The sequence below is a fragment of the Hermetia illucens genome, chromosome 3 (assembly GCF_905115235.1).
Source record: "Hermetia illucens chromosome 3, iHerIll2.2.curated.20191125, whole genome shotgun sequence".
Taxonomy (NCBI): Eukaryota; Metazoa; Arthropoda; class Insecta; order Diptera; family Stratiomyidae; genus Hermetia; species Hermetia illucens.
The window spans coordinates 5,069,564-5,093,448 of NC_051851.1; the positions used below are offsets into that span (position 1 = coordinate 5,069,564).

Consider the following 23,885-nt stretch of genomic DNA (forward strand, 5'->3'; position numbering starts at 1 on the left):
AGGTCGTGTATTGTGTGAAATGCTTCCCTGCGAAAATCGGCCTGAATGAATGGCCTGGGTCCCTTATCTGAGGTCTCGCAAAGTAAATAGAGTTTTAAACCGAAAATAAGAAACTCCTTGGCTTCAGGCTTTGAAGCTCTGCGTCGTCTTTTTGTGCTTCGGTGATTGCCATATAATCAACTGCGGCGGCGACTGTGACCTTCGAGATTCGAGACAAAGCGTCCGCAATGACATTGTCTTTTCCAGTTACGTGTTGGATATCGGAAGTAAAGTGGCTGATATAACTTCAGTGTCGAAGTTGGCGAGAAGACGCTCAGCAGACCACGCAACCTCGCAGGAGTCTTTGGTTTTGGACCCAGGCAAATAGGCGTTAACGATCGCATGGTCATGAGCGGCTTTGGGCAAGAAATAACGATAGAAATTTAACATACCCAGGAACCTTCACAGAGGAAAGCTCTTAATCGCCCCAACCCTGTCCTGGTTAAGTTGGATAATGTCACGGGCTATTAAGTGGCCGAGAAACTCTACTTGACTCTGGAGCAATCTGCATTTTTCAACTTTTAGGACAAGTCTGGCCTGAAGGAGACTTTGAAAAATGCACACGAGATGGTCCAAGTGCTCGGGTTCGGACGCAAAAGCGACCAAAACATCATCCATATAAAAAAAACAAAAGTTAAACTTTCGCAAGACAGAGTGAATGAAGCGTTGAACAAGGCGAAAGTCACCCGCTGAACTCGAATAGTCCAAAAGGTATACAAACAGTCGTTTTCGGCTGTCATTCGGCGTTTGGCTTAAGCGCCAAATGAAGTGGAGAGAACCAACAGCTATCGGAAGGTCTGCAGATACTCTGTTTCAATAAGCCATCAAACTCTTTCTTCGCAACAGAGCAAGCTTCCGGGGTGAAAGTTGATGCACCTTTGAGAAGATCGGAGATTCGGTAAGTATTGATGTGGAGCTGCACGTCGTGGTTAACCGGCTGGGAGAAACTACTTTCCGTAGTAATGTCGCGGTACTTTCTGAGGAATGCACGAATGCGGTAGTCAGCAACATCCTCGAAAATAATTGAAAGTGTGTCGCCTTTGCAGGAAGAAACTTTCCCTGACGTCTGTAATGAGGTTGCGGGATCTATCAAGGACTTGTTCTGTAAGCCCACCGACAACCCATAGTGACACAGGAAGTGTGCGTCTAATATGGAGATGCTAATGTCCACCAGAAAACGTTCGGCGCAGTCCCAGACTCACGTTCACCTGCATATAGCCATAGGTGCGGATGGGAGAAGAGTTCGCTGAAGTCAGTCGTAATTTTGCGAGGTTAGGGTGTTCGGACCGAGTACAGAGAGAACCGACACCTCAGCGCCCGTATCGACCAGAAAGCAACGTCTGCGCAGGAGGTCGAAAATTGTAAGGGGACGTGGTGCTCCGCTTCGAGTAGCCGTTGCCGGGGCACCCAGCCAGCCTAGTTTTTTGTTGTGTTACACGTGCATCGGGTATTTACGATGGTACCAGCAAATCATCGAGGCTGATAAGAGTCCCGGCGTGCAACTACCCGAGCGCCCTTTTCGGGAAGCAGACCACAACCGTAATTGCGATCGAGATCTACTTCCCGTCGTCACTATGGACTTGAGCTCAGCCACCTCCTGAGTCGTGTCTCCGCGACCAAGGGGCGCGCATGCAACTCGTATACCTTGCCGACCACGGCGGACAACACGTCCAGCGATCCCAAGTCCGCGCAAGCAAAAATGACGTGGGTGCTCGCCGGGAGTCGCTGCAGCCAGAGAGACCTTAGCAGCTCTGAGCCAATTTTATACCCACCCAGCTGCCTCATCTCCCGAAGTAACTGGCTGGCGGTACGATCGCCTAGCGTCAGTTTATTCAGTAAGTAATTAAGCTTTGCTTTCTCACTTACCGAAAGTCCGATGACCTCTTCCTCGAGACCGATGAGGGCGTAGTTGAATCGAGTGGCATCCATCGTAACACCAGCCAGGGCAAATTGCGCCTCTAGTTGGCGGAACCACGCCGCGATAAGGAAGGCACCCTAACCGCGACGGCTACTACCGGGGGAGTCGCATCCCCCATTAATAAGAAAAAAATTAATGGAAATGAATGTTGCAATTTAGAAAAAACAACGGCATTGCCTGACGTCTGGCGTTGCTTTTAGTGAATGTTCGCATGATATATTGGAGTTTCGGTGACTCCGGAGTCAGGCTGTACAGCACTCCGGAAATTCCATCCAGGAGAAGATGGTCCAAGAGTTGCAGCTGTGCTCTCGGACCATGTTCTTCAGGATGCTACTCGGCAGTATATCAACACGCGATAATATGGGAACAACGTGCACTAGATGGGATACGATTTGCTGGGTCCCGTTTAAAATGAATTGGTGTTAGAACAACTAACAATTGCGAGATTTTTTTGCAGTATCTACATTGTTGCAGAATCTCGTTGGTAACATGATCAACTTGCCGCGATTGGGACAGTGCATAACGACTTATACGAGTGTGAGTTATGTCAGTTATTTAATAATGGCCATTACCCCCCCCCCCCCCCCCAAATATGTACAACATTCTACTTGTGTTATGTAAAATGCACTCCCGCATAGATATCAAGAAAAATACGGACAGTTCGGACCGGTCGTGGAATGTCTCTTGCACTCCAGTTAACTTGTAGGAAAATATAGTAGTAGAGGAGGCCAGGAGCTACCTTTAACGGAGCCTACTGGAGCCAATTCTCCGCAGATGCCTCTAAGATTACCAAAATATTAAATTCATTACAATTCGTTCCCCTTTTTGGACCTTTTGAAAGAAATAGCTGTTCGCTGACCGGTGGACAAGATTAGAGTGTCTTTGAGAAAAAATTTCATTCTTGACATTTGTCACCCCAGCCTCCTGGGCTGTTTCCACGGCCACCACTTGTACCCGCCTCGGACGTCGAACTTGAACGAGTGCTCGCATCATTCCAGAACTCTAAAGGGGCCCGTGCACCAGATAGGAATTTGCCCTGGGCCAGGTTGGACTATCTGACCCTATAATTCGCATTTATACTCTACCTGGTATTGGTCTATCCAAGATTTGAGGAATACCCCTCTGGGATTGTTTGTGGCGTTTAGCTACGAGGTATGCTTAACATTCAAATCGCCGGCTATAATGTAATAATTATGCAGCCTGTTCAGTTTGAGTATCGTAAACAGAGAATGGAATTCCTCCTTGAACTTGGCTCGATTGTTTCCCACTGTATAGACTGACAGAATGTATAAATTCCCTCCTGTAAGCAGTGAAAACAGAACACAAGAGACACAATATGCCTGAAACGATAATGGCGACCCACAAGTATTCCGGTACCACCTCCCTCATCACAATTTCGTCTATCGTTCCCCACGAATTAAAAATCTTTGATTGTTATCCAATGCCTCGGACTGAGGTGGGTTTCTGAAATCAAGACAATGTCAGGCTGTTGCGAATTCCATCCTCGGTGGATTGCTACGATGGAATTGACATTAATCGCAATGATCCATAGACCATGCAGCGGCACCGTTGTGACTACAGACCTAGCGGCGGACATGCCGTTTGTGTAAATATTCTGTTATACTATTTATTTTTGTGTTGTTTACGTATAGCGTATGGTTAGTATTTTGTTGAGGATAAGGTTCATCCCACTACTTGCATCTTGTTGGGGCTTCTTAGCTCACACCGGATGCCCTCCGTTTCCGCAGTTGACATATAAAGTTTTTTCCTTGCCCTCTGCTTCAGTCAGCGAAAATTCGGCTGCCACTTTACACATCGTAAGGTCATTTGGCAGTTCACTGCTAAGCGACCATAGCGCCGGCACCTTGGCAGTGGGCTCGCTCAAACGAATTGCCTGGTAATTAAGCACCTGATGCCGATCAGACGGCTTCCGCGGCTCTCCGGGCTTATCTGCACGGGGAAGTGCGGCAGAATTTGTTTTTCCAAAACGGATCTCCTCATACTAAAACGCGACACGCAGAGGAACTTTACCTCAGTTTCCGTCTCCCGGAGCATTTTGAGCACCTCATCGGGCTTTTCCTCCGCATCCAAGCCTTTCAAAAGGAAGGTTTTCACCTTCTCTTCTTTTGGGATGTAGGTGAAGTGAGGAGCCTTCAATCGTTCGAGGACCTCCCTTGCTTTTTTGTAATCCGTTATTTGTTTACATTTGATTTGGACTCTCTCGGCTCCGGTCTTTTTGGTAATAAAATTCGAGAACGCCGCGCTCCTATTAAGTAGAATGGCTAAATCTCTATCACCTTTTTTTGAAATAATAAAAAAAAACTTCTTTTTTCTTATTCGCTGGTGTTGATATTTTTATTTTTGCAAATACCGATATTTCGAGAACCACTTCTCAACTCTTGTTAGCACTGATGAAGGGAACAAGTGGTTCTCGAAATATCGGATTTTTGCAGAAAGAAAAATAAGAAAAAACAATTTTTTTTATTATTTCATATAATTAATCGCCGAAAACACCGCATAATTACACTCAGATCTATCACCTTATTCATTATCTTAATTTGTGCCGCTTGCTAAAAGATGGCGTAACTTGATTATTATTCCAAGGTTCCAATATTGCGTTGGAAAGCCACTGTCATTGTACGTCTATGTCATTCGTTTGAAGTGTCAACAACAATCATTTTTTTTCCACTTAAATATGTCGAATCTTGAGCGTGGAAAAGTGTTTTTGCGGGGAGTTCTTCGTCATTACTTTAATATGAAGAAAACTGGTGCCGAAAGCCATCGTATTTTGGTGGAAGTTTATGATGAACATGCGCTAGCTGAGCGAACGTGCCGAAAGTGATTTGCAAGATTTAAAAGTGGTGATTTTGATTTGGAAGACGAAGAATATCTTAGGCAGCCAGAAAAGTTTGAAGATGAAGAAGTGGGGGCATTACTCGATGGAAATTGTTGCCAAACACAAGAAGAGCTCGCAGGATTTTTGAAAGCCCCTCAAGCAGCCATTTCAAAACGTTCAAAAGCAGCCAGATACATTCAAAAGCAAGGAAATTGGGTGCCACATGAACTGAAGCCGAGAGACGTTGAATGGTGATTTCGCATGTCCGAAATGCTGTGGAACGCCACAAAAGTAAGTCATTTTTGCATCGGATTGTTACTGACGATGAAAAATGGATTCATTACGACAAGCCTGAGCGTAAAAAATGATGTGAGAAACCCGGCCAACCAGCCAAATCAATCGCAAAGCCGAATATTCGTGACGCGAAGGTAGTGCTCTATATTTGATGGGATCTGAAGGGTGTGCTGTATTATCAGCTACTAAAACCGGGTAAAACCATCAATGGAGAACGCTACCGAACACAATTAATCCGTCTGAAAAGAGAAAGAGCCGAAAACCGCCCAGACATGAGTCCATAATTTTCCATGATGACAACGTTCGACCTCATGTGGCAAGACTGGTCAAAGGCTATTTGGAAAACAACGGCTTGGGAGTTTTGGCTCACCCGCCTTATAGCCCAGGCCTTTCCCCGTTCGACAACCATTTATTCCGATCGATGCAGGACGCACCCATTGGAACACGGTTCACGTCAGAACAGGATATTAAAAATTGGCTTGATTTATTCTTGGCCGCCAAGCCGGCGCAGTTCTTTTGGGATGGAATTCACAATTTGCCAGAAAAATAGGAAAAAGTCATAGATTCAGATGGAAAATACTTTGAATAATAATATTGTACATATCTTTCTTAAATAAACGTTCAAATTTTGAAAAAAACAGCACGAATTAAGTTATACATCCAATATACATTAATGGGGGACAACCATTTCGGGTGCTACTTGTGGCCCCAGTCGGACCATTCTTTAAAGGTTCAGTTCTACTTATGTTTTTCTCTTCATCAGTTTTTTCTTCATTTTTGTTTTTCTTTTTTAATTTTTTTGGATACATAAAGCAAAAATTCACCCAGTTTCCATCTGTCATTGCCGCACTTCACTGCTGCAATCAGCCTAATTAGCACCTTCGTCTGGGACATTTCCACCATCTCTCGTACTGTCAGCTTGATGGTTTCCTATGTCCTCCATACGAACAGATTCATCACCGAAAACTTGGTCGCCCTCAAGGCAACTAGGCTCCTCCATGGCTGCAGAAGTATTTGAAGAAAGTTTCACCTTTTTCCTGGCTACCTTCGGAGATGGTGGGCCCGCCTCCCCAGCCATGCAGCTTTTCGTCTTTCTCTATTAATATTGACATTTGATTTTTCAGATCTTCGAGTGTCTTCGCCGGCTCGCCATTTCTTCTTTTAAAGTTGGTTGTCCTTACTTTGGCTTTTAGATATGGATCCTCCTCGTTACGGGCTCCATGGCCGATCCGAGTGCCTCTAGGGCCGGTCTAGCTCGCCACCCGTGGACGACTCGCCGCTCATTCCCGTCAAGCAACTGACAAATCACAAAAAAAGGGATTTTTTTGACAAAATTTTTCGGGGAAAAAGAAACTTAAGGGGGTCATCACGTGTCGGATCCGAGGAATCAATTTTTTTTGCCATCAGTTGTATCTAAATATAGTGTAGAATATATGCGCAAAGTGATTTTTTTATATTCGGAGTCGTTCGAAAATTACAGTGTTGAACATGTAAAATGTCACATACCGCGTTTCTGTCGATCGCCGTTATAAAGCGCGTATTTATCGATCCGAATAACGTTCGAATGACTTTGCTAAAATCATAAGAATTGAAGCCAAGGCTTTGCATGTATTTTTTCAAGAAACCTAAGGTTTATGGACTAAGTATAGCAGATTAATGGTCAGTTAAGATTTTGTGGTTAAAAATCGCATTCTACTTTTTAAATGCATTTTTCACGAAACTGCAAGTTGAAAATCTGATGCCACGATTCATTCGGTAGTTTTTCTTTTATTCATTAAAGAAGCCTTGAAAAAACATCAAAATTTACAAAAAAAAAGAGTTTAACAAAGCACCAAAAATTCGGTTTTCAATATTTTTTAATAATCCTAGTTTGCGGACTGTGGTTAAGTCCGCACGTTAAAATGCCGTTTTACATTTTCTCTTTAAGATGATCACAGCCCCCTCTACCGTGACAACAGAAAAGCACTTTTTTTGGAGATGGGTGTATCGGTTTCTCTGTATTTCAATAATAAACTATGCTATCGAGCTAGAAAAATTACTACGAATGCTCAAAATTTTACTAAATAAATGGTGAAAAAATCGTATTTGTATCTTTATGTATTTCTTCACAAAAAAATTCTAAAAAAGCGAAAAAAAAGGGAGGGAGACCCCCTTAAGCGAGCAACTAACAAAATTCTAGGAACTCGAGAGGTTCGACCATCAGTCACGTCCCTTCACGGCCGCTGAGCATCACTGCGAGGAGCATTTCTTACGCACTATGGCACGAGATAATGCAGGACGGTTCATTGATCAAGCATTAAAACTAGGAGAACCCTTAAGAGATTTACTTCTCTGGAAAGGAAGCTAAACAAGTCGCCTGAACTCAAAGCTCAGTACGCATCCTTTGTGAACCAATATACCCGATGGGAGAAGAGTTCGCGGCAGCCAGTCGTAAATTTGCGGGATTAGGGTGTTCGCACGGGGTACAGGTAGAATCGACACCTCAGCGCCCGTGTCGACCAGGAAGCAGCGTCTGTTCAGAGGGTCGAAGATTGTAAAGAGACGTGGTACTGCGTTTGTGGTAGCCGTCGCCGAGGCACCCAGCGAGCCTAGTTTTTTGTTGCGTTAAACATACATCGGATGGTACATTTAGTCGCTCGTGTTCCGTATTCACCCGAACGCCCTTTTCGGGAAGCAGCCCTCGACCGTGATTGCGATCGAGATCTACCTCCCGTAAGCAAAGTGCCAACCGTCGCTGTGAACTTTGTGACCGCATCGGCCAGTTTCGTTACCATGAACATGAACTCATCCACTTTCTGAGTCGTATCTCGAGAGACTTCCGCGACCACACCACGCACGTACTCCTCGTGTACCTTTTCGGCCGTGGGGGACAATACCTCCAGCGATCCCGAGTCCACGCAAGCCAAGATGTCGCTTGTGCTCTCCGGGCAATCGCTGCAGTCAGAGAGACTTTAGCAGCTCTGAGCCAACCTTATCCCTAGCCAGTTGCTTCGAGAGAGGTACAATGGCCTAGCGTCAGCTCATTCAGTAAATGATTAAGCTTTGCTTCCTCACTTACCGAAATTCGCCGAATTAGCTGCTCCTTTAAGCGGACATACGAGCAATCCTTAAGCACGTCCGAAAGAAGTCCGATGGTTTTTTCGTCGAAACCGATGAGGGCGAGGTTGAAAAGGTTGGCGTCCGTCGTGAAGCCAACCAACGCAAATTGCGCCTTCAGTTGGCGGAATCACATCCCCGGATGGCGCCGCCATAAGGAAGGCACCCTAACCACTACGGCTACTACCGGAGGAATTGGATGCTACTCGGCAGTATATCAGCACGCGATAATATGGGAACAACGTGTACTAGATGGGATACGATTTGCTGGGTCCTGTTCAAAATGAATTGGTGTTAGAAGAACTAACAATTGCGAGATTCTTTTGCAATGTCCAGATTGTTGCAGGATCTCGTTGGTAATATGATCAACTTGCCGCGATTGGGACAGTGCATAACGACTTATACGAATGTGAGTTATGTCAGTTACTTAATAATGACCATTGCCCCCCCCCCCAAATATGTAGAACATTCTTTTTGTGTTACGTAAAATGCACTCCCGCATAGAAATCAAGAAAAATACGGACAGTTCGGACCGGTCGTGGAATGTCTCTTGCACTCCAGTTAACTTGTAGGAAAATATAGTAGGCCTCCGTGATTTGTAGAGGAGGCCAGGAGCTACCTTTAACGGAGCCTCCTGGAGCCAATTCTCCATATTCTCCGCAGATGCCTCTAAGATTACCAAAATATTAAATTCATTACAATTCGTTCCCCTTTTTGGACCTTTTGAAAGAAATGACTCTTCGCTGGCCGGCGGACACGATTAGAATGACTTTTTGACAAAATGTCATTTCTGACATTTGCCATCCCAGTCTCCTGTCAGGCCGTCAGCTGTTTCCACGGCCATTCAATGCGGCAGAGGCGAATTCACGATGGCGTTCAGGTTCACGCATCCGATGTGCCGCCACACTCCCTTTCAAAAATTTGCAATGTACACAATAATTATGCAACAAATGCCTAAACATGATACCGGGAAGTTCGGCTATTTTGAAAACCATACTAATTTCAATAAAAGAATGGTTCACCGTTCATTTACTGCCAAATTTTTTGGAAAAGCAACTTTGTTTTAACAAATAACTCTTTTTTGTCCCCAGCAATCTATTGTTCATAAATTTATCAAATCTGCTCCATAAATCAAACTGTGTATCTAATTAATATGACGTTCATCTAGATTTAGCGGCAAAATTATCGCTGAAATCTTCATCGGATAAATCGAATGTACAAGATCAAAGCACTTTGATGAGTCAAAATTGAGGAAGCATTCATAGTAGAAATCAATTACTTTCTCTCGAGCCTGGGGCTTTGCATATGGCCAAACAATGCAAATAATGGAATATTGTAAAACTCCCTGCTCGCACTTTTTCTTTTAAAGCCTTTTTTAGTTAAGTCCTAAACTTTAACAAAATATACTTTCAACGTCATTACGAGTAGCCTTGAACTATCTCGAAAAAGAAATTTCTCACAACTAAATTAATAGAAAAAAAGCGAAAATTGCATTAATCACCAAAAGCGAGCAATTTGATGCACGTAATCCGTGATTTTGTTTCAAATGCACTTCTACGAGCCCAAGTGAAAGTCACTCTGAAACTTAGTTAACGATTAAGAGTTAAAGTTCATAAAAATAAATGAAAATTAAGCTATGATACCTGGCGTTAGGTATAATCAGAAATGGTTTCTGCTATGAAATGATTTTCATGCTCGTTATAGTAATTTAGCTGGAAATGTTGGATCGAGTCTAGTGAAAACGTTGAATGCTGAAGCTATAATTTAAGGCCGGAGCATGGGGCGATTTTCCTATAACTTGGCGTTACATTGGGAATTGGGACTACCACGAAAGGCTAAACAGAAATGCCATTTATCGGATTTAAAAAATAGAAAAATTAGGGCGTGAGAAGCGGGAGGTGGTCCCTCTTCAAACTCCATGAAAATTTGTAGTGATCACTCCCCTAAAAAGTTATGGCTTCTCAAAGTGTTGAAGTGTTTGATTGTTAGAATGTAGAAGAAATAGCTCCCGTCTTTCTATTCCCGATAAAAAAATGCTCCCCCCCCCTTAAAAAGCCATGACATCTGAAAGCGGGGCTATTTTCGTGTCATACCGATAATGTTTAATTTTGAGTCCTATTTCCGTAAGGATAAAGGAGGGTATGAAGCATGGTGGAGCATGTTAAAATATCGAAAACCCCCGGCGATCACTTCCCCCCTTAAAAATATATTGCGCTGCAAAATAGGAGAATTTTAATATCATTGTGGAAAATTTGCCAATCCCAGCCCCCGGGAGAAGAAAATAAAGAAGGTAAGTTGATAGAAGAAAAAGCTCTCACCTTTCTACCTCCACTAAAAATCCATATCGGCTACTACTTCTTAAAAAGTTACTGCACCACAAAAAGGGGCTATTTTCATATAATTAATAAGCTCATTGGCAGGGCAATCATCGTTGCTAGATGCAAGGGGATTACAGAGGGGTGCTCCATCTCTGCTGGCGATACGAAAATGGCCCCTTTTTGGATCAACATAACCTTTCAACCGTGAAGAAGACAGGTGAGACTTTCTTCTTCCTCCTGCATACCATCTTTATCACCCCTCGCCGGCGGTGAAGCTGGCAAATCAAACATTACCATGACAATATCAAATTGCGATTGTTCAACGAGGTTTGAGAGAAAGGATCGTCCGCTTTTTTTATACAACACTTTCCGCCTACGAGAACGTGATTCAAAGTTAAACCCTACCATTTTAGCAATAGGAATAGCCTCACTTTTGGGTGCCATGACTTTTTAAGGGGGATGGTCCCCATAGTTTATTAACAGGGTTAGAGGTGGGGGTTCTTTATAACAAAGTAGGACTGAAAAATCAAACTTTACCACCATAATGATATAAAAATACCTATTGTAAAAGCTCAGGAGGGGGAGTGATCTACATGAGTTTTCTTCGGAATTGAATAGGTGGGTATCCGTCCCTGATTTGACTCAGGTACTCATTCACAGCTGAGTCGACATTTGTCTATGCTAATACAACGGCAACCATCGTCGCGAGGTGCAAAGGGTGTTACTGAGGGGGCGTTTCCCTCTGTTAACAATACGAAAATAGCCGCTTTTCGGGGGCAACCCCGGCAATTTTTTAACGAGATTGAAGAAGAGGGCCATCCCCTTTCTCTTGTATACCCTCTCCCTCCTCTCTTCTTGATAGAGGAGGGATGAAAAACCAAATTTTACTACGATGAAATCTGCAGTAAAATTGGGGAGGAGAAGTGCATAATCCTGCGAGAATCGCAAAATTGGTCTAGATGCGCCTCCCGAAAAGGACAATCGAATAACACCGTCATGCTTGTACCATCGTAGATTTGCCGAAAAGGACACGAAATTTACCAGCCCCTATACCCTTTTATAAAAAAAACTAGACTTAAAGAGAGCCTCACCAATGGCTTACCAAAATACAGCATCACGACGCTACATAATTTACGACTCCTTGAGCCGGCACAACTACCTAGTTTATACAGGCGCTGAAGTCTCGGTTCTTCCTGTATCCCGAAATCGTAATATGCCCTCGGATTCGTCGAGACTCGGCACCGCGAATTCCTCATACATCCGCACGCATGGTTACAGGCAGATAGACACGAGTCTAGAATTTCGACGAGCATTTTTATGGACGATATCAGTGTTCCCATCTAAGGCACAGTCTTCCTGTCCCACATTGACCTCACAACTTCCCTTAAGTCGTCAGCTAAGATCTCGCCTTGCTCACTCAGCACTCTTTCAATCGTTTTTGAAGACGTAGCCGTCCCACTTCTTCAAAATATCGCAACATCAGTACCGAGCGTAGTCCCTCTGAGCCCGTTAAGCATACTGTTCAGCGCTACATCAACACTACTGATTCCCCTATATTTTCTAAGGTACATCCATTACCCCCGCAGAACCTCGAAGTTGCGCGGAAAAAGAACTTCTTAGGTAGGGTATTTTCAGATCTTCGGAAAGTTGTTGATCGTCCCCAGTTCTAATGGTCTCTAAACCCAATGACGAGTGGATACCTTGTGACGATTACACACGTCCAAATGGCGAAACGATTGCAGACCGATACTCCATTCCACTCTTACACGATTTTGCGTATTATATCGCAAACTGCCATATTCTCTCAACCTTGCACACCTTTCGGAATTTACGAGTTCATGCAATGACTTAAGGACTATGCAATGGGACGAAAACTTTTCAGAGATTCATCCATTCTATGCTGCGAAACCACCACTTTTGTTTCGTTTTTTTGGACGATGTTCTGGTCGCCTCGAAATCAGCAAGATTTCGAGCCTTTAGAGCACATCGAGTGCATTACTCAATGCTTCCTTCAGGCCGGTGTAGTATTCAACGTTGAGAAACTTAGGTAGCATCAAAATCGAGGTTGATAATTCACGTCAAAATACCACGTTTTGACCGACCCCGTTAAATGTGGTATTCCAACACAAGCAAAATAAAGAAAAACCAACCCCATGATCCGTACAACAGGGCGGCTAGATGACAATTGCAACTAAGTGACGACCAAGCCTTCTGCGGAGTGGATGATAGTATCACAAGAATTTGGGAAACGCAGAAAGGAGAAATTCTCTTGGAACAAAATGGAAAGGATGGAAAGATGCTTGACTATAAAAAAATTGATAGATAGGTCCTTAATGAGGCAACTGATCAACCAGGCAGCTTTGAAATGCAGGGACCTTGACGAAAGTGTCGATAAAGCACTAAAAAAAACTTTAAAAATATGTACGCAATACGCAAAGAGCAATTATCAATTTGCCAGCTGTCTGGACAAACCAGTTGCTGGAAACTGTCAAAATTAAGATCGGATATGATATATAGGATCCGAGAGAAAATGTCTCCCACTTTTTGCTTTAGATGCCTAGAATATGGTCATTTAGCCTATTCTTGCACAAGTACAGAGGAGAAAGGCACCTAGTGAGACATCGCGAAAGACACCCTGAATACCTTTAGTGCAACGATGCAGGCTTTGGTAACAGGGACCGCCGTAGAAACCAGAAATACCCGCTATTTAAGAGAGATTCGAAAACAAGGAACAAATGTGGCGAATTCAGGCAGTTAGAATAGAAACTTCATGAAAACCTTGCAATGATTATCGAGGAGTTTTATAAAGGAAAATACAATGCGATATGGGTCACCAACAAAAGTGAATATGTGTAATTGGGACGACTGGTAGGTACCCTTTCGAAGCGACCTGATGACGGATTTGCAGTAGCCAAAATCAATGGGGTTCTTGTTTATGGTGAGCGGATTGTGAACAAGGTGATTTTTGCTTTTATGCCTAGTTGCCAAAGCGTAGAAAGTCCACCTACAGAGTACCCTGGTGGTATGACAAAATTTAGCAACGGCGGCCTAAATGTCAGCAAGCAAAACGAAGTTACCAACATGTAAGAGATGAAAATAGAATAACAACCAACTCTAGATTTCAGAACACCCACTAGAATTACCGAGAATATCCTTATGCAGACAAATTTTTACTGGAAATTCTAGTAATACCGCGGCCCATGATTGATTGCAAACGAACTGACCATCAACCAATCCGATATGCAAAAAGGTGGAACAGTGAACTGCAGCATCTGGCATGATCGATAATCAGTCCAGTATTACGATTTACGACCCGTAACGTTGATGAAGCGAATTTCCGGCATAACGTATAGATTATTCCTTATTTAGTCTAGCTGTAAAGGAAACGATCCACGGAAAATTGATTTGATCCAGCGTGTCAAATGGCATTTCTGATTATGTTATATTCGCTGAGGATCATGGTCTATCACCTTACAGCACCGGTAGAATGTCCCTTAAAGGGGCAATCATGTGCCAAAATCATAGAGAATAGGTGAACATTTCCCAATAATTTTACTAGAAACGAACAACATATGAGATTAAATGTGGGTTTCCAGGGAATTTTTCACTGTCAGCGAAAGGTCTCCAAATCTACAAAATTTTTTATAGAGAGATATATGGGTAGAGTAAGGGCAATTCCGAAGAACCACGATAGGCGAAAAATTTAGATCCATGAAGTAAGTACTCATCGGACAAACCACTGCATGGCCACAACGAACCCTAGATGAAATGTACGGAAAAAATATGAAAATCCGGGAAATCCGATTGTTCCGTTTTGTAGAGAAGTTTATTTGCAGTATTCACGGCAAGCGATGTAAAAACTGTTGGAATATGGACAACAATTGCACCATCTGTTCATCGACTTTAAAGCCGCCTATGATAGCATAGCCAGGGTAAAACTGTACACGGCCATGAGAGAATTCGGTATCCCGACGAAATTAATAAAACTGACTAGGCTGACCCTGACCAATGTGCGAGGCCAGATAAAAGCAGCAGGATCACTCTCAAGACCATTCGACATCAACAACGGTCTACGACAAGGGGATGCGCTATCATGCGTCCTCTTTAACCTGGCCCTCGAGAAAGTGATCCGTGATGCTGAGGTAAATGCAAGAGGTACGATCCTCTTCAAGTCCACCCAACTACTGGCCTATGCTGACGATATCGACATCATGGGAAGAACCACCCGAGACGTACAAACTGCCTTCATCCAGATCGAGCAGGCGGCAATCGGGGCGAGATCTTGGGCTGCACATCAATGAAGGCAAGACAAAATATATGGTGGCAACATCAGCACCGAAGTCGAATCAACCAACAACAACAAACCGCACTGGTCAACCACGAAGAAGAACAAGGAGAGGAGAATATAACATTGAGACCGTTGACAATTTCTCCTATCTAGGGTCGAAAATCAAAACCGATATCAGCTACGATGATGAAATCCGCGCACGGTTGTTGTCAGCCAACAGAGCCTATTTCAGCTTACAAAGACTGTTCCCTCGAAACGTCTCACCATAGGGTCAAAGCTCTTACTCTACAAGACGATGATCTTGCAAGTCCTCATGTATACCTCGGAAACTTGGGTTCTTAGCAAGAAGAATTGCAAACTCTTGGCCGCGTTCGAGAGAAGAATCCTCCGAAGAATTTTTGGCCCCCTATATGATGATGGACGATTCCGTAACCTACACAATGACGAAATCTATGAGCGATACCATGACCGTCCGGTTGTGGATAAAATCCGGCTCAATAGGTTACGATGGGCGGGTCATTTAATCCGTATGGATGAGGATGATCCCACTCGGAAAGTCTATAAGGGCAATATCTATGGCAGAAAAAGAAGACGAGGTAGACTCTGCCCAAGATGGAGCGATGGCGTAGGTCAGGACGTCAGACAGCTTTTAGGGATATCGAATTGGTGGACCTGGGCTTGAAATCGGGATGTCTGGAGTTCCTTATTAAGGCAGGCTTAGACCGGATACCGGTTGTTACGCCGTTGATGATGATGATTATGGAGAGTCTTCAGAAGCAAAGCAAGGTGAAGGGCAAGGGTAGACTCCTCATGATCGCGGTAGACGGCCGATTCCCGGAGGCAATTAAACTCCGAGTTGCATTGCCATATCAACTACACATTCCTGTGAGGGAGGTTCCAGGGAGAAGCCGAGTAAAGACACTTTGGAGGAGACACCAGGTCGTAAGCATACTGAGGTCCCCGAAGAAATCTCGGAATTCATAGAGGCGGGAAGGATTGTATCTGTCAGGAAAATGGACCTGCTGCCAGTCAAGAGCAGTAGCTAGGATTCGAAGCAAAACGCCATGTCGGAGGAGACGGGTAATACTCCGACAGACAGTGGAGAAGAGCTCCAAACAATAATGGAGCCAATGGCCAGCACTAAGATAGCCCAGATAAACTTCCATCATGCGAAAGCTGAATTAATTGCAAGGGAAAGTTCCAAGGAGAACTGGGTGTAATGATGGCAGATTCGCGGTCTGCAAGGAGAAAGCATGCAGCTAATTTGGGACACTTTTTGTGAAAAACCAAGAGCTTGCATAATTTTTAAACATAATTTAAAATATATGTCGGAGTTCCTGACTTTGTCTCACTGGAAACCGGGGGGTTGCACTCGAGTGGCAGTCGTGTCATCGGGCTACTTTCCAGGAGACGACATCCGGGTTCCACCGGAGCTAGTCGCTATCGCGAAGTTTAGGAAAGCAGCGACACCAATCGAAGAGGTGAGTTCCTTCTTGAAGTTAGAAATATATAAGGAACACTCCAACATTCGTGGTCAGCACTAGACATAACTCTAGGAAATGATCAAGAATTGGAGGGTGTCGGATGAGCCCTCTATGTCTGATCACAGAATAATCAGATTCAACATTGGAGCTACAGGGGACAGAACATAGCTATTCTGACTGACCGCCAAGGGGCGAGTAAGGCACTTACATCCAACCAGGTGAACTCTAAACTGGTATGGGAATGCATCGAGAGACTGAATACGCTCGCATAATAAGGTCTGGATTCTTTGGCTGCCAGGCCATGTTGGGTTGGAAGGCAATGATCCAGCGGACGAACTAGCCAAGAAGGGAGCAGGGACGAGTTTGCAGGGGCCTGAACCCTCTTGTGGAATCGGAAACGGGTTCATGGCTATGGCATTACAAAATGAAGAGAAACGGCCGAGGGAACTAGAATGGGTGAGCCTACCAAGAACCAGTTCTTTAAGGACGCGGTGTGACTTCCCCTAATACGGACAAGAGAATATTCTTAGGCATGAAAGTATTTACTGGAAATTCCAGTAACATCGGATATGGATGACACGGGTAAAGTCTTAACTATTTGTACAGTAGAACAATGAACGAGAGCAACTAGTATGCTTGAATCTAACACTAGATTAACGACCCGGAAGGTTGACGAGCCAAATTTCCGGCATAACGTATGAATCATTCCTTATTTATAACCTAGCTGTGAAGGAAACAAACCAAGGAAAATTTATTTGACCGAGCGTGTCAAAGGACGCTTCTGATTGAGTTATACTCGCTGAGAACCATGGTCTACCATTTTATACCACCGGTAGAATGATCTGTGAAAGGGACAATCATGTGCGAGAGAATAGGTGAACCTTTCACAATAATTCTACTAAAATCGTACACGAACTAGCATATGACATTAAATGTGGGTTTCCCGAGAAATTTTTACTGTAAGCGAAGGGTCTCTAAATCTAAAAATTTGTATAGAGAGATATATGGGTAGAGTAAGAGCAAAGGGTAGTATAGGCGAAAGGGTAGTATAGGTCCCACGGCAAAACGAGGATTGGTACCCACGATGGAGCGTAAAACCTGGGAAACGTCTGCTGAACCAACACCAACAGCTCTACTACCAAACCCTATCTCCACCTCCACGTGGTGACCACTGGGCGCTCTTCTTTAACGAAAAGCTGCAGACGGAGAAGGATGAAGGCGAGTCTTCCAAGCCTAAAAATGGGACAAATTGTACCAACTGGTCCTCCAGGTTGGGGGTTGGGTAGGGCTGACAACCCTACACGGCAAAAAAACTTGTTACGAAGCCACAACAGGAGCCTCGGACTGGATGGATTTTACAACGACAAACCCGGCAACGAAAAAGGAATAACAATTTGCGCATTTTCTCATGGAACGTGCGCCCCCTGTACAGAGCTGTCAAGCAGCTAGTCGATACCCTGTCCCAATATAGGGCTGGTGTAACAGCATTGCAGAAGATGCGTTGGACAGGGACCGGCTTTCTGGAGAAGAGTCGCTACACCATATATTATAGTGGCCATTCAGTTCTTAGTCAGCCAAAAAATGAAACCTGCTGTTATCGGCTTTGAAAACAAAAGCGAAAGGCTACGCACTCTGCGTTTGCGAGACAAATTTAGAAACATAAGCCTCATTAGCGTTCACGCCCCTACAGAGAAGACAGCCTTCTACCTTCTACGAGGCAGTAGAACGAACCCTCGAAGCCTGTCCCAGATATGATATGATCATACTTGGGGATTTTAACACCCAAGTAGGGTGTACTTGGTTTGCGCGGAAAGCGGTCCACAAACAAACGTGGGCTTCTCCAGACGATGCTGATCCTGCCGAGACAAAGAGGTAAATCTGATTTCCGACAGAATGGGCATATTGGAGCGATGGGTTGATTTTTTTGATGAACTATTGTATAACCAGAACATGCCGGGAACTTATCCCCAAGGCAGTTCGGGATCAGAACAAGGAGATCTATGGTGGATGCTGTTGTGGAGGTCGTGGATACAATTCAACGAGCCGAGGCACACAGCCGCCAATCTCGACGGATAGTGCTCCTCATAGCGCTTGATGTCAGAAATGCCTTCAATTCCGTAAGATGGACATATATGCTAGAAACATTAGAAAACTCATTCCTCGTGCCTCTTGTGAATATTCAGAGATTATCTGAAAGACCGCTCCCTTCTCTATGAGACGCTAGAGGGTCAGAGGAGAACGGAAATCACATCGGGAGTAGGACTCTTCCTACGGTAGTCTGCTAAGACTTGATATGCCCGAAGAGTCTCCCCGGGTCGGTTATGCAGACAACGTTGCGATATTTGTTGCCGGACGCACTATCGAACGCGCAAAACAGACTCGCTATATTGATGCGACGGGTAAGCAGATGGGCGGATCATAGTTTCAGCCTTGCGCTGGAAAAAAACTGAAGTAGTCACCTTGGCTAGAAAGAGAATCCCGGCGCGGCATTCCATATTGATCAGCGAGTTGACTATAGAGTCAAAACCAGCGGTTAAATTCCTTAGTTTAATGATCGACACGAAGATGAGCATCTTCGAGCAAAGCAAAGCAGCAGCGGACATGAGTCGGCTAATGGCGAATGTTAAGGCCCTTTATCTACCAGAAGACGTCTTCTTATGAGAGCAACGCAGTCGGTTGTGCTCTATGGCACGGAGGTAAGAGCTGATGTCCTGATAAGGAGGTGCATCGTAAGAGATGGGGAGCTATGCTTATCGCACTGTCTCAGAACCAGCCATGATGGTGATCGCGCACGATCTACCGTCGTCAGGGTGAAAATTTAAGAGAACTTGTTGCTCGTCAAGAACCTCAACGTACAATTATCGAGTGGCAATTCTCTTCGCAAAATGAGCCAAGAGGCAGATGGGCTGCGTGGCTCATCAACGATTTAGAATCGTGGCTGAACTGAGTTTCTTACCTGGAAGCTCAGAAGTGGCGGTGAACCAAAACCAAGTGGCCGAGGAGAACCTCTATAGGGAGACGCTGTATTCACTTTGGCTTGCCGGTCGTGATGCAGTAGGCGAATGCTACAACGGCCTAATCAGGGCGATCAGATCCGAGTCTGCACGGGGACTTATCTGAAGTGGAAATTTGGTCACGAAACCTCACCAGGAATATACTGGTACCATGGGAACCGGGGTAGCAAAATCAATCCGTGTCTTAAAAAGATCGTGGGTATTAAGTCTCCACAACAGGTACCCACGTAAAACACTCAAGGACTCACCTTCTTACCCAACTTCTAAGTGGGCATGGAGGTTTTCACTCTTACCTACACAATATTGGGAAGGCGCGATCTCCCGATTGTGTGTTCTGCAGTGAAGTGGCGGACGACACCGAACATACCTTTCTCTCTTGCGAATGGTGGGACGGCTTTCTGCAGACCTAGAGCTCTCTCCAGACAACATTGTCAGAGAGATGCTAAGGAGCGTTGGCAGATGGAGTCGTGTTAGGCATTATGTTCGAGCTCTTCTTATTGCAAAGAAAATTGAGCTCGACCGGCGGAGGGTCCTGATAGCAAGGGGTTCTCTGAACTAACAACTCTCTTCCTCCCATCTCCTTCCGTTGGTGAAAGGAATTCCCTGACTTGAAGGATCCCAAAGCCAGTAGAGCGGTAGGAGTAGCACGAGGTTATGTGGTCAACGCTTCCAGAATAGTTCTCTGATGAATGGGAGGTAATTAGTTGGTAGTCCGACGGCGAACTGTTGAGGGAGACCAAGACCCTGTGCGTTAACAGCCGCGATAGTCGAAAAGTTTAGATACACGAACTTCTACACTCTCAAGCACAAGTGTTCATCTGGACAAACCAATGCAACGCCCATATCGAACCCTGTATCGAACGTTGGAAAGATTCTTTGCTATCGCAACTATTATGCCATACGGAGAAAAATATGAAACTGCGGGAAATCCGATCGTTCCATGTTTTAGTCGAAGATAAGTTTATTTTCAGTATTCACGATTGAATTTTAGATAAAGGATTTGTCATGCATAATAGTAAGGGCTTTTTCTTCATAAACCAGGGAATTTGATTGTACCATATCCAGGACCGGAGTAATTGTTAATATTCGCCGAAGTAAAAAACACAGACTGCGCAGAGCAAATTGATGAAGACATCGTAGTTGGTACTTAGTGGGTCCAATCGTTTTTTTACGCAATTGAATCACTTTTAAGACACAAAACAATACCTTCGACTATCAGAGAGATTCCGATGGGATCACCGAACAATTAAGTATTCAACACTGTGCTGGCACACCCAAAACACTATGCTCACTATCTACAGAACTTAAGAGTACACCATAATCGGGAGGACTTACCTTTTGTTGTACCCAAAATACCACTCATCAGTCTCTTTGATTATAATCACTGCATCGCCAACATCCAGACACAATCGATGTGGTTTGTCCTCTTGATAGAAGTTATTTTTAGCTGCAAAAAAGATAAGAAAGAAATTTCAATTAAAATTACCCAATTAGTCATTGTACTTAGACTTGAGCGAGTCAGGGAAGAAAGGCTGCAACAAACTAACTCAGAAAAGCTGATTTTTTGTCAAAATCTGACCGAAACGAGCCAGCAATCTAACGTCCAGAGAACAAGTAACTTGAAACAGAGCAAAATTGTTGTTATCACTTGATACGCTTTAACTGAATTACTGCCAAACAGAAACCATTTTCGCATAAACCACTCCTCCTGCTTCATGAAGGTACTGATTGTAATTGCCAGACCACAATTGTGCCACTGCATTACGTAAAAATGATTATGGTTACCAACGTTTTTATTGTTCTTGTCGCGGGTTGAACGTAACACCCCCACACAGAGTCATGTCCATGAGCGAAATTTAAATGGGACTTTTTTTTTAGATACAACTTAGTACGGGGTCGGATTTCGCTCAACGTTTATATTGAATATTTCCTTCCTGCCTTTCACTGTGCGTCCGATTGTTATTTTATTAAGTTCAATAAAGAAACCAAAGTGGTAGAGAATTTTTGTGAATTATGGTCACAAACACTGAATGATTTGTGTAGATGCGATTGTATCTATTCTCGGAAAGGAAGAAATCAAATAAATTATTTTGCACCCGATAGTGTCGCGCTCCAAATGTGCACTACTTAGGCGGAGGAAAGCTGGGAGACATCTCAGGGCACGATTCACTTTTAGAAGGCGTTAGAAGTTTATGCACTTTAAATGTGGCTGAGTCTAATAAAAGTGATAAGAGACGCCAGCAGGGTTGAATTATTTCTATGGGAAAGTGTCGATCCAATGAACTTTCGGAAAAGACGAGAAAATCAATTATTTATTATCTTGTAATTAAAGATGAACTGAATCAGGCGGCACTTTTGAAAAGATTATTCATTTGCAGAGGATTAGTGGGAATGCAATCTCGTAATCATGCAAGCTGCACTCCCAGTTCCAAGGGAAGCCCTAGTTTGCTGGAAATTCAATCATACCCTTTACTCGCAATTTCAATTTCCAATCGTGCAACGAGAGAATACCAACCCTCCTTTGATAATCCGTAAATACAATGTCTCTGTATCAATCCCCTCCTGTCCTTAGAATTTAAACATGATTTCCTGAACGTCCACCCAAAAGAAAAACGAAAATCCTCTCTTCGCGGATACATAGCTACTAGTCCAACTCCTATCAACATCTATACTCAATACGGACAGAAGGTACAGCGATCCGACGCTCATAATCTAAACAACTTACTCCACTTCCACCCATAATTCTACAAGTTAAACCATAGTTCTGCAGAAAGCCGGTAATCCCAGGCACAAGATCAGTAACAACTCTCCTCCAATTGCACTAAGTCACTAGAGACCCATAAGACGCTGTTCTTTTGACAGCCCTCTTTTTACCACGAATATCCCGAAATCCGCTCTCGCACCTAATTCTATCAAGATCTAGTGATATGCAAATAACTTCATCGGTTACATCCACAAAGAGTACGTAATACGTGGCCAAGTTCGTCTACATTAGCACCTTTGCACCCACATACTGGTGACTAGAGATGGATAGGTGATGTATGTAATAATACAAAAGTGATATCACCATAAAGTATATTACATTACCATCATCAAGAGCGATCCAAACATTTCAACATCACCTAACATTACCGCACCACGAAGCATCACCGTATTACTAAGCATCACCGCGTTACCAAGCATCATCCCATTACTTAGCATCGTCCCATTATCTTGCATCATCCCTTTACCAAGCACCATCCCATTGTCAAGATCATCCCATTACCAAGCATCATCCCATTACCTAGCATCATCACATTACTTAGCATCATCCCATTATCTAGCATCATCCCTTTATCAAGCACCATCCCATTACCTAGCATCATCCCATTACCAAGCGTCATCTCATTACAAATCAGTACGAGTCGCGGCACCGTTGAACGTTCAGCTTGAGCGAGTGTTCGCCTCGCTCCAGAACTCTAAACGGGCCCTCGTATGGTCCGCCTGACTGAGGACCTGTGAGCACGTCTCGAGGCCTCTGGAGGTGTTGACCTCCGTTGTCGCGTGTTGGGAAGGTGGAGTTGGCCGCAGCTTTGAACTGCGTTTCTGAGCAGACACAGCATGCCGGAGTCGCCTAACACTGCCCTGATGTTCAGCACAGGATCAGCGGAGAGGCGCAGATTCGCTCCGTATACCATCTCCGTGGGGAAGGCGTGAACTTCTCTCGGTAGGCTGTGCGGAGGCGGACGACGGATCGTCGTGAGCCATTAAGACGGCCTTTATCATACCATTGGACTGTGGAAGCTATGCAGTAGTCCTATGCAGTTTGAAGCCAAGGAGCTCACATAACTCCGCGAAAAGAGTAGACTGGAATTGCATTCCGGCCGGAATGAATGGCCTGGGTTCCTTATCTGACGTCTCGCAGAGTAAATATGAGGTTAAGCCGCAAATAGGAAACTTCTTAAACTTGTATTTGGAGTTTGCCTTCAGGTTCTGAAGCTCTGCGTCGGCTTTTTGTACCTTGGCGATTGCCGTATAATCCACTGCGGCGGGGACTGGTACCTCCGAGATTGGAGACAAAGTATCTGCAAGAACATTGTCCAGACATATGTTGGATAGAAGTAAACTGGCTGATATAACTTAAGTGCCAAAGTTGGCGAGGGGACGCTTTGTCGGGCTTTTGTCTAAGCGCCAAAGTAAAGAGCTTGTGTTCCTTGAACACGGTGAACAGCCTACCCTCCACGGAGAATCGGAAGTATTTTATAGCGAGGTACGCAGCGAATAGCTCATGATCGTAGGCACTGTAGTTAAGCATAGACGGCCTCAACAGACCACCTAACCTCGCGGGAGTCTTTGGTTTTGGGCCAAGACAAGTAGGCGCTAAGGATTAGAAGAAACAACGAGAGAAATTGAACTCCTACATGAGGATGGATAATTCCGTAGGATACATCATCATCATGATCCGGCCCGAAAAGTCTATAAGAGCAATATCTATGGCAGAAAAAGAAAACGAGGCAGACCCTGTCTGAGATGGCATAAACCAGTACGCCAGACAATTTTTAGGGATATCGAATTGGTGGACCTCGACTCAAAACCAAGATGTCTGGAGTTCCTTATTA

At 44.2% G+C, this 23,885-nt stretch overlaps 1 protein-coding gene across 10 annotated transcripts in view; it reads right to left on the minus strand.

Annotated features, from left to right (window-relative positions):
- The window catches only part of LOC119652234 (dedicator of cytokinesis protein 1), a 187,299-nt gene that overhangs the window by 75,330 nt on the left and 88,084 nt on the right, over positions 1–23,885 (minus strand). For all 10 annotated transcript variants that reach the window (XR_005249522.1, XR_005249521.1, XM_038056199.1 and 7 more), the window contains exon 2: positions 20,623–20,734. Coding sequence is in view for 8 of the 10 variants with exons in the window: in XM_038056199.1 (XP_037912127.1) it covers positions 20,623–20,734 (112 nt within the window). In the remaining 2 variants the exon portion in view is untranslated. The remainder of the gene's footprint in view (positions 1–20,622; positions 20,735–23,885) is intronic.